Source organism: Orbicella faveolata, unplaced genomic scaffold, assembly GCF_042242905.1.
Source record: "Orbicella faveolata isolate gen_17 unplaced genomic scaffold, um_ofav_v1 contig_12, whole genome shotgun sequence".
In the NCBI taxonomy this organism is placed as follows: Eukaryota; Metazoa; Cnidaria; class Anthozoa; order Scleractinia; family Merulinidae; genus Orbicella; species Orbicella faveolata.
Window position 1 is genome coordinate 25,281,777 of NW_028301539.1, and position 10,724 is coordinate 25,292,500.

Here is a 10,724-nt window from a genome sequence, read left to right on the forward strand (position 1 = left end):
CAATAGCTCTGTAATAAGATGTTCTTTGTCCTGAGGCATATCTCAGTGTCATTCACTTATAAGATTCAAGACTTAGTGTTTTCAAATTTAGTCATGATCAACAATATTCGAATAAATTTAGGAACTCAATTAGTTAATGGTTTTAAATAAACGAAGATTCACAATTTGACTCATATAAAGTTACTCCTAATTACATGTCATAATGAAACAGAAAAGGAGTTTTAATTTTGTTTTTCATATGATTGTAAGCTAAAGATTTCAAGGAGATATTAAATCGTTTTCTTAGTTTTAAAACAGAAAGAAAGAAATTCGAATAATACAACACGCTTAGGCACGTCAAAACAGACTTGACTTACGAATTGAATTAATTATGGATGATGTTTGTCTTTTTGCTTCGCTCAATAACTGAAAAATCTTTCCTGCCCACTACTAGTCTTTCTAACATCAAGAGGTATCATACAACCGTGAAAAACACTTTCTTTTATCCCCTAATCATTGTTCTACCGACATGCAACTCATTCCTGTTGGAAAAATATTTTTTTCTAGAGGCTCTGTTGAGCCAGGCACGTCTGGAAAACCACTCTAATTAACCAGCTAGACTAAAACACTTGAATCAACCTCCTGTCAACTTATCCAACGTATATGTTATTACGCTGTAATTTCGCGATCGATACCCTAAAAAGTGCTTGCTTGCAAAATACTTTGTTATCTTGCTCTGACTGTATGCCTGAAGAATACTGGTAGTGGGTAGTGTATGAGATCAAGTTAAATTCTATGTTGTCTAGGCTTTGCTTAATTTTTCTTTTAATATTTCTTTTGAAAATTTTATTGGACAGCAAGAAATATCCGTCACCTTATACCCCGTGACCTGTCTAATTGCGTAATAGTATTATATGGGTAAATGGACCTTCACGTCTATCATTGTGATAAATTACGTATACTGACAGCTTATTAGCTATAGGAGTGGCAGTGCTATTTAAAAGTCACGTATACGAAGGCAAAGAAGCATTACTCCTCGCACCGAGAAGATACCACAGATCTCACTGATGGCTACTTTATGGCATACTCAGTTGGTAATTGTCACTCTCAACATTTTCCTGGTTGCCTTATTTGTGGCGGCGAACAAAGACTTTTGTAGTGTTTTTGAAACTCAACTCGGTAAGTAAACACATAGCACATAACTAGAGCGGTCATTGGAAGTTTTGTTTAGATCTCTTCGTAGGATATTTTACATCAATGAAACTTTCATTTTTCTGTTGTTTTCAGACCATGCTTTAGTTGGTCACGTCATGAGGACAGCTGCTGTTGTTGACGAGTTTGAATGTCAGCTGAAATGCATTGGAAATAACAGCTGCAAGTCTTTTAATACTCATCTCGATGGCAACAGTGCCAAACCACTCAAATGCGAGCTAAATAGCAAAACACGACAAATGAAGTCAGGGGATTTTAAATGGAGGAAAGGATCTATATACTATGGCTCTGTACAGGTCAGTTTTTTCCCTTTAAGGTGGCTAGAGATCACTATTTAGTACTATTAAGTGATGTTGCAATATTGGCATCACGCAAATACCATAATTATGTTCACAGTTATGTTCATGGCATAATGTCGTGCTATAGCAAGAGTCGAACCTGTGTAAACACCTTGAACTTTAGCTTTGAATGCTTATAACTCAAAACTGAGCTCGGTGACTCCCATTTTATTCTTTTATGGAGCTGTTAGGGTTAAGGTTAGGGTTATTAGCATGTCAACATACAACTCTTTGGAAACAACTTTGTGGAACAAACAATTCTGTGGAGCGAACTCAGAGCCACCTAAAATTTCGGCAATTTGGACCCTGAGACCCTATAGAACTACACGATATTGCCTTGACTGTTGTAGTGAAATAATATATATATACAGCAGCGAGATAACTCTTATAATTGTCTCAACTTAACTCAGGTCTCCTGCATGGATGTTTCCCGTGATCGGAATGGACCAACAAAGAGAGGTCAGTGTCGTCCGGAGTACCAGGAAAAACAGACGTTGTAGGTTCTTTGGTTATCAATCAAAGGTCTTTTATGGAAAAAGTCTTGGAGTCATTTGTGACTAAAAAGTTATGTAGTAAGAAAGACAACCGTAGGGTTGTAGATTACCACTATCCCCTTCCCCCCTCCTGTATACCTTCAAGGATATTCAAGCAAACAAAATGAAACCTGGAGGGTGTAGTAAGCTACGTAGAAACATCTTTCTTTTGTTAGAAGCTACATATCCTTGTAAAGCAGCAGTTATTACTTGAAATATATTCTTTTTATCCAAGCAACCTAGAAGGATGAATTATATCACATGGTAATAAGTTCATGAGATCCAAACACCAAAAATTACTCCAAAGTAATAAAAATCGATAAACCATCGCGAAGAAGCACTAAAATGTACAAAACAACTGCATGAAAGTTAAATTTTGTTTCCTAAAACAAAAAATGCAAAATTTGGAAAAGAATACAGAACATGGTTGCCATAGAAAACATTAAGTTCTGAGAACGATGAAATTTTAATACCAAATTTAACATTACGTTGCGAAGTTTGGAACTCTTTATTTAAATAGTGCGAGAGTTTCTACCCCTCCCCAACTCTCCGACCCCCACCTCCCATTCGTTCTAATGGGATTCCTTTGGAAATCTGACACGAGCTCATATTGTGTATATCAGTAAAAATGCTTGCAAGCTTCGCCTGAACGTTCGGAAGCGGGATATTCCCAACAACTGTCTCCAAGATATTTTAGCGCTTAAATTTTTATTATTTTTTTTTTTTCAACAGATTGCCTAGATCTGCTTAAATCAGGCCATACTCAGAGTGGAGAGTACTTTGTCAATCCAGACGGTAGAGGAAAATTCAAGGTCTACTGTGACATGCGCACTGACGGTGGAGGCTGGACTGTGTTTCATAGAAGAAAGGATGGCTCGGTAGACTTTTATCGTGGATGGAATGATTACAAAGCAGGCTTTGGCCAGGTGTCTGGAGAGTTTTGGCTCGGAAATGACAAGATTCATAGGCTAACAGCCTCTCGACCCGGTTCTTTGCGAGTAGAGCTGGAGGACTGGAACAGAGTTAGAGTGTTTGCGAAATACGGCAAGTTCAATATTGGTGATGAGTATGCGCAGTATCGACTTGAAGTGGGTTTATATTCAGGGACAGCAAAAGATTCATTAGGATATCATGATAACATGGCTTTTACCACAAAAGACAGAGATAATGACAAAGATAGGTCTAACAACTGTGCAGTTAGATGTACCGGCGCCTGGTGGTACAAACGTTGCCAAAACTCCAATCTAAATGGGCAATACTTGGGAGAAAACAAAAGAAATTGGCAAGGTGTTAGATGGTATCACTTCAGAAAGAGTCTTTCACTTAAATTCGCTGAGATGAAAATAAGGTTGTTATTGTAGAAATAATATCAAAACGGCGATATTGTTACTGAAGTCATTGTTTATATTTGGCCTTAGTGTAAAGAAGACGTTATGCTTAATACGAATTGACTCCAAACATTTAAAAAACTATTAACAGTTAGTAATTGATGACATTTTCGCGTGTAATGTAGGTTAAGACGGTGTTGAGAAAAGCAGACTTTGTAGGTGGCCAGAGTACCAATGAACTTATACTCTTTGTAAATTTTTGAATTTTAAAAAGGCGTTACACAACAAGTATTGAATACATCGGGGTCAGAGTCGAACGGCTTGTTAACCGTACCACGCTCTGTCGATATTAAGTTATATTTTGGTACCTTGGCCAGAAACTGAGTGAGCGCCTATGCTAATGATCAAGGAAAAAGTTGTAAACTAGGATTCGGCTTTATATTTATAAGGCTTAATGCTGTTATCAGAGTTGTACGAACCTCTCGATTAAAACCTGACGTTTCATTATCCTTTTTCTTAAAAAAAAAAAAAAAAACAATGATGAAATCATGAAGGTTGTTTAGTTGGATTAAATAAATGTCTACAAAACTCGGTCGGGTAAAAGACTCGGACCGGCAACTCGGATCGCTGTTTAAAATAAGAGGGGTAGCTATTGCATATGCCTCGTTCTTAAATACCTGCCATAATTCTCAGAGAAAGCAATTGCGAGCTTTATACTGCCTCCCCATATATTCTTCACTTCAAACGTCATCTAGCACATATAACTGGATCCTCGGTGATGGAAAGCAATGGTCAAAACAGTTGAGTGCCATTGGTAATATATGGTTTTGTCCATTAATTTATCTCGGTAAAGTAAATAATTCGCTGTAAATTTTGTGCACATTCCGTATTTTGGGCCCGAAATTAAAATATTTTAACAGCTATTAAAGAAAGAAAGTGAGGGTAAAAAGTTACCTCAATTGCTTGGGCGATTGTTTCTTTTGAATAATGAACATAAAAGAACTATCTGCATTATTTTTCACTTCTTCAGCCCAAACAAAAGTAATATTAAAAAGCTCTGACATTTAGCGATGACTGCCTCCTCCACAGGCTTTTATTTTTTTTCTTAGCGCAAAGGGCGATTGGGAGACTGGGCGACTGGGGACGTGGCAGTAGCGATGATCTCATTCTTAGCAACAGGTTGATTGATGTTGTCGCATCCAGCAACCTCCACAAATGAATACCTTATTATAGGAAATTAATGCTTTATGAAATTAACGCGAATTTAAAAAATTCGCGTTAATTTATGTTAATGTTAATTTCCGCGCTGTGTTAATAATTAAGTTGCGCGTTAATTTCCGCGACGTTAATTACCATTATTTTCCCCCAAATCTGTGACACACTTCAGACATTCTTGACACAGCCAAACAATAAATTTTATTCGCGCACTTTACATTTCACATCAGTCTTTCAGATAAGAGTAACTTCAGAATACCCGGCCACGATTGCGTGACATCAATCTCCTACTCCCGTAGTCCTGCAGTCATGACATTAATCATTAAAGTATATAAAAAAAAGAATATTAAATGGATCTAGAACTAGTGCTCCCGCAGTCCCGCACTCCCGCAGTGGATTAAAGAACGAAGAATATACATATTTCTCTTTTGTTTCTTTATGCAAATATTTATCGACTGCGGGACTGCGCGGGAGCAGAACATTAATGTCACGCAATCGTGGCCGGGTATTCTGAAGTTTAGCCCAGATTAGTAAATCGTTAACTGTGCTTCAACTGAATTTTATTCGTGTTCGCTGTCAGGAAAAAAGCATCATTTTGTCAGGGTGGAGGTCTTCCGGTGTCATGGACACTGAAGAACGCTCAAAGTGGCTAGATTTCTTCGCTTGACCCATACGTTCAGAGACAATTGGACGATTCTTGTTTGTATTTTGAAGCTTTACAGTGTTAAAATAAATTTGTTCCTGTTCTCAACAAATTCTGTTTTTTTTTAATAAATATAAAACCACGCATAGCACATAACAGGGGGCTTTAGCAAACCACGACGACGGCAACCAGAACGCCACAAAGCAAAAGGTTTAATTAAAAAAAAAAAATAGCCGTGCGCGTGCGTTATAAATCGTTGTACACTTCTTTGACGTCCACTGCAAAACAACAACGTGAAATGAAATTATTTCAATTATGGGTAGTAATAGTTTGGCGTTCCTTGTTTGAGGTTATCAGTGCTTCGGGAAGAAAAAGCATAAATAAACGTGTTTGTGCTGTGTCCCTCTGTCATGATGAAATGAGTTTAGCCTCAATCAAGCAACCGTTGGTCACCATTACCCATAATATCTTTCGACATTGTCGCGTACGCTTTTACACTTTCGCAGGACAACCTTTCTTAAAACAGCTGTATATATAACACAAGCGGAAGATCATGAATCATCTACTGAAATCAATGCTCAAAAAGAACAAAACATGCCATTTCCGAATTCACCTTCTGCCTCTGTTTCAAAATGACTCAGAGTCTTCGTGCAAAACCTTTCATATAAAAAATGAGTTTGATTTACCTGAAAATGAGCCTGTAGGCGGAACGCAATTTCATTTGAATGGTTTCGCACGAAGACTGGTTCTGGCACAGCGGTTAAAGACAACTCGGGAATGGCCTAGTTATGCGATTTTCAAAAGAAAAGGGACGGTTGTTTTTGGAAGTTTGATTGAGAAAACGATTCTGACGTCAGTGTGTTGTTACAGAGTGAACTATCACTTTTCTTTCTTCTTTATCTCCTTGTGTATTCAATATCTGGACTTTGCTCCACTAAATATCGCCCTTGGATCAAGGTTGATGAAATCTCTGGTAAACGACACGTGATTGGCTTATCAGCGTATAACATGTACACTGAACCAGAAATATCCCGCTAATCAGCGCAGCTTGACAGACATTCTTACTGTGAAAGTCATCGTAGTTAAACCACCGAGAGAGGGCCAATAGATCAGACGTTGCTTGTCCGTGAAAGAACCAGCTCTTAATTCTGATTTATCATGAAGATTGGAGCCGTATTAATTGTCGCTTGGGCCTTGTTTGTGAGCGCCGAATGCCTTGAACGAGAAGACAAATGTCTGTCTGGTGGAAAGCACAAGGACTCACCGTCCGCTGAAGAATCGATGGTCGCTTGTGAAGCGTACAAAAGCAATTCCTGCTGCACCAGTGATTTCACCAAACAACTAGCCACCTCCCCGGTCAAGAAAATCGGCAATTTCTCCTGGACTCCATGCAAGAAAACATTGAGTCGCAAGTGCGAGTCGTTTATGGTCAGCGTAGAGTGCTTTTACCGCTGTTCACATAACGCGATCTTCTGGAAGAATCCCAATTATGAATCGGCAGTGTTGAAAGCTCCGATTTGCGCGAGTTTCTGCGATGGCTGGTTCGAAGCTTGCAAAGAGGACCTAACTTGCGCTAAAGACTGGATAAGCGGATTTAACATGAGCAGTGGCGGTTCGAACACGTGCAAAGAGCCGTGCAGACATTTCAGCGATTATTACGTAAGTGGCAAAGACCTTTGCGAGAGCATGTGGGGAACAAGCTTCGTCTACAAGGAAACCGACTGCTTGCAGCTGAACTTTACGGATCCGAATCCTAACGACAAGTTGGTGGAAAAGCTGTTCGGAGACAAAACAACGAAACCAACCGACAAGCCAACGAACGGAGCGTTTGCCTTCACCCATGATCTGTTCCTGGTTTATGTTCCTGCATTGCAGTTGTTGTTGTCTGCTCTCGTGTGAACTTTGAAACTTCAAAGTATCATAATACCTTAATTTTAGTCAAAACTACAAATTTACTTCTTGGTTAGTCACTGACTAAAAAGTTTCGTTATTTTATTTTATTTTATTTTTTTTAGAAATTCGGAATAAAGAGTTCTCTCGGTTTCCCACTAAAAGTAATTTGCAAACAATTTATATGCTGTCGTTTGAGCGTTGACAAGTTCCTGTCAGTTATAATAAATTCACAGTTAAGCGTCATCTTTTAGACGCAACGGAGAGGCTATTTGCTTTTTCGCCTAGATAAACATCGGAAAGAATTCATTTTACAATGCCCTCCGATTTCTCAAAAAATCACTTGGCTTTTGTTTTAAGCAGTTCATGTTCTAGAGTTTGATTTGAGATCGCTTGAGGTATCGCTGTCCAAAATTTACAAAATCATAATTTTTCCTACAAGTATCAGAATCAGGGGTGCAACCCAAGGAAAAATTTGATTGCTTCGCTTATTATTAATTTTTTTTTTTTTCAAAATTTCATACTTCGTAGGGGTTTATTTTCAAAACCTTCTCACAACCCTACACACAAGGCTATATGAGGCGAGCGATTGTGATATTATGAGATGATTTGATAGAAAAGTGTGAAAACAAATGTAAATTTGTTATCGACATTAAAAACCGGCTGAGACCTAAGCGTAGTTTATCAGTGTTCCAAAAGGGGATCAGGGGAACTCAGGAAAAAAGTTGTTTTGTTGTTTTTGTAAGATGGGAGGGAGAGAGAGGGACAGAAAGCGACCACGTAACTAAGATTCCAGTACTTTGCCTCTGGGCAGTTTTTGGCCCTCGGAGAGGGCATGAATGTTATACAGATTATGCAAGGTTTTCTGAATCAGTTACTCGCTGATGTAGAATGTTATATTAAGTATACACCATACATTTCTCCCTCGCAGTGCATTTTTCCCTCAGATTCGCTCTTAGAAATGAGCAATAAAAAATAATATAATACAGTGTAAATATCCTCTTTTTGGATTTCGCTGGTAGGTCGTAGCTAAGGAACAACTCCTTTTGGAATTAGTCTGGACTCTAGGGTTCTTAGCGCAAAATAAAACGAGTGAATTAAATGACTTATCGCCGTTAGCCAGCTTACAGTAAAGATGCACCGGGAGTCTCAAGGTATCCCACCCCTCCGGCTTTAGGGATAGACCATTATATTTTTGAAAGGGGCATTGGGTAATTTTCAAGGCAAACGTTTTTCAATATGAGGTTAATTGTGCAGGAATTTTTGACGATTTCCGATTTGTTCCATGTGCTTGCGAATTGTTCCATGTGCATGCACGATTTTTTTGTCGCCTTTTCTTACGCATGATTTTTTTGGGAGTATTCTCTCAAGGCTCCCCCTGGCGTCCCCTCCCACCATGAGAGAATGTTGTTGTCCATCCCTTAGCTCATGAACAACCAAATGGACTTTGGCTTTTTGATCTATATTTTGCACTGATTAGATTTTCCTATGAATACGGAGAACAATGTTTTAGTAAGCAGTAGTTTTGCTGTTTAGATTTCCCTAGTAGGTGCTGTTATTCTGAATGCTAAGGCTCTTGACAGAGAATACCACTGGTTCCAGACGTGCTCTCTATTTGTTCTTTGAACGTTTTTTTCTAAATCAAACATGAACCGCGAAGGCAACAAATCGAGAAACTACGATTCGTTTTCTTCTCTCGCTCTTTATCCGTCATGTCTCGACGTTTTCGCTTTACCAGCACAAGGAACCAAGATTGAAAACGCCAGGGAACAGGTTTCAGAAAATGAAAGGAAGAAGTTAATGACTAGTCGCCGCTATGTGGCCAAACAGTTTGAAGTCATCTGTTTTGTATTGCTAACGACCAAATGGACTTTGGTTTTTTGTTGTGTAAGCGGAAATGATGTTTTGGTTTGTGGTAGCAGTTGTTTTTCAATATTTGGTAACCATAGCATGATTGTGTCAAAGGAACTCTCTTTGTGGTATCATCCTGGATCTGATCGTAAGTCTCTTGACAGGAAACAAAATAAAAGAGTTAATCACTTTAAGGTAGTCTAGCTCGCTAGCTAGGTACGTGCTGTGAATTTTCCAGAAGGCATCTACTTTACGCCTCCAACAAATAAATGACCTTTGACATTTTGATCTATATCTGTATTGCATGATAAGATTTATTATGTAATCAGAAACAATGTTTTGGTTCTGCTTCGAGAAGCATTGAGCCAATACAGATACACTACGATTTGATAAGTTAACAGAGCTCTTCGGTCTTCTTCGACTCGCCGTTCTTTGACAGCTCGATTTATTTTTCCCTTAGACGGCCACTAAATGTTCCAGGTAGCTATTTCTGGCTGTCATCTCCAGAAGAATGATACTGAACTCTCTGAAACTTGAGAAATGACAATTCCCTCCCTCTTTTTTGACAGATTTTTTTTTCTTCCATTTTTTTTTTAAGCAACGTTGCAGAAATAGTATATCTTTACATTACGATGTTAGATTTTGGTTAATTTCCCTTTAATTCAGTTATATCATTAGTCTATTTGCGGTGCTGCAGGACGTATGTAAAATCCTCCATACCGGCTGTGTAGACTTTCTGTGATGGCACCTGGTCCAAGATTTCGGGGCTTCACCCAAAAACACTATTTTTTCAATTTTTTCCCTGGTAAGATTTAATTCCAAACCATGGCAAAGTACACATTTTTAGAAAGCTTAAAGAGCAAAGATTATCAGGAAGGATGGATACACCGAACTTCAGGAATTTCGTGGTTAAATGACTGTTCGTTTCCACTTAGCGTTGAAAATAACGAGATACACCACATTAATTATGCATACAGTTAGGGGTTATAAGGAAATCTTGCCCTCTATTTTGCCATACTGGTGGTTTTGGTGTTATTTGGTGTAACATCTTCGCCTCGCTTTGTTTTGTACTGTTTTGGACAGTGATTTAGCAATATTCTGAACTGTCTGCTTTTCTGTTTGTTTGTCTGTATCCAGTAATGTAGCGCTGTTTATTTCCTAGATAACGTCTCTTATATTGTTTTCTTGATTTAATTTGTAGATTGCACTCAATTAAAGAGCTAACTTGAAATGCCATCCTGATGAGTTGGAATGTTACTTGCTATAAAGGATCAGTGGTAGTATGTTAATTCTATCAATTCACATTTTGTTTCTCTTAAATAAGCAGCCATACAACTGAAATCTTGAAAGCTTTTATTAGGCGGACTATTTACACAGCGATTTGGTGGTATCAAAGTGTTGTACCGAATTTTCTATAACTTTTTTCAGTTCCTTCAATTTTATTTACAGGGATAATAAAAACATCCAGGGACCGCAGCAAGGGTGAATCATAGTAAAATTCAAAAACGTTTCTTTCTGACTAAAAATAATATATAGATTTAGCCAAGGTTAAAAGCGAGGCTCTAGGCCGGGTTGTTCAAAGGTTAAGCTAACGGCCCAGGTTAAGCGAGAATTTTAATTTGAGTTTTGTAACTTTGCGGTGAGATTTTCTATATTTATTGTTTGGCCTTCTGTTTTGAGTTTGAATAATCTCAAACTACACAAAACATAAGTAGTGAAAAACATTTGTATACAA

General features: G+C 38.2%; 2 protein-coding genes across 2 annotated transcripts; both read left to right on the plus strand.

Annotated features, from left to right (window-relative positions):
- Positions 1 to 758: 758 nt before the first annotated feature.
- LOC110045971 (fibrinogen-like protein A) lies at positions 759 to 3,928 on the plus strand. Its single transcript, XM_020751632.2, has 4 exons — positions 759 to 1,158; positions 1,267 to 1,487; positions 1,940 to 1,988; positions 2,795 to 3,928. Exons 1-4 carry the CDS (start codon positions 1,047 to 1,049, stop codon positions 3,421 to 3,423), a joined length of 1,011 nt encoding a protein of 336 aa, XP_020607291.2. The 5' UTR covers positions 759 to 1,046; the 3' UTR covers positions 3,424 to 3,928.
- A 2,336-nt stretch (positions 3,929 to 6,264) lies between these two features.
- LOC110045983 (riboflavin-binding protein-like) lies at positions 6,265 to 7,812 on the plus strand. Its single transcript, XM_020751647.2, has one exon. It carries the CDS (start codon positions 6,407 to 6,409, stop codon positions 7,145 to 7,147), a length of 741 nt encoding a protein of 246 aa, XP_020607306.2. The 5' UTR covers positions 6,265 to 6,406; the 3' UTR covers positions 7,148 to 7,812.
- The last annotated feature ends 2,912 nt before the right edge of the window (positions 7,813 to 10,724 follow it).

What these genes read in the sequence shown, in the direction of transcription:
- LOC110045971 (XM_020751632.2), top strand. Translation starts at nt 1,047, where the DNA reads ATGGCTACTTTATGGCATACTCAGTTGGTAATTGTCACTCTCAACATT. An exon ending in TGTTTTTGAAACTCAACTCG is followed by an intron (nt 1,159 to 1,266) that starts GTAAGTAAACAC and finishes TGTTGTTTTCAG; the next exon opens with ACCATGCTTTAGTTGGTCAC. An exon ending in TATACTATGGCTCTGTACAG is followed by an intron (nt 1,488 to 1,939) that starts GTCAGTTTTTTC and finishes AACTTAACTCAG; the next exon opens with GTCTCCTGCATGGATGTTTC.
- LOC110045983 (XM_020751647.2), top strand. Translation starts at nt 6,407, where the DNA reads ATGAAGATTGGAGCCGTATTAATTGTCGCTTGGGCCTTGTTTGTGAGC.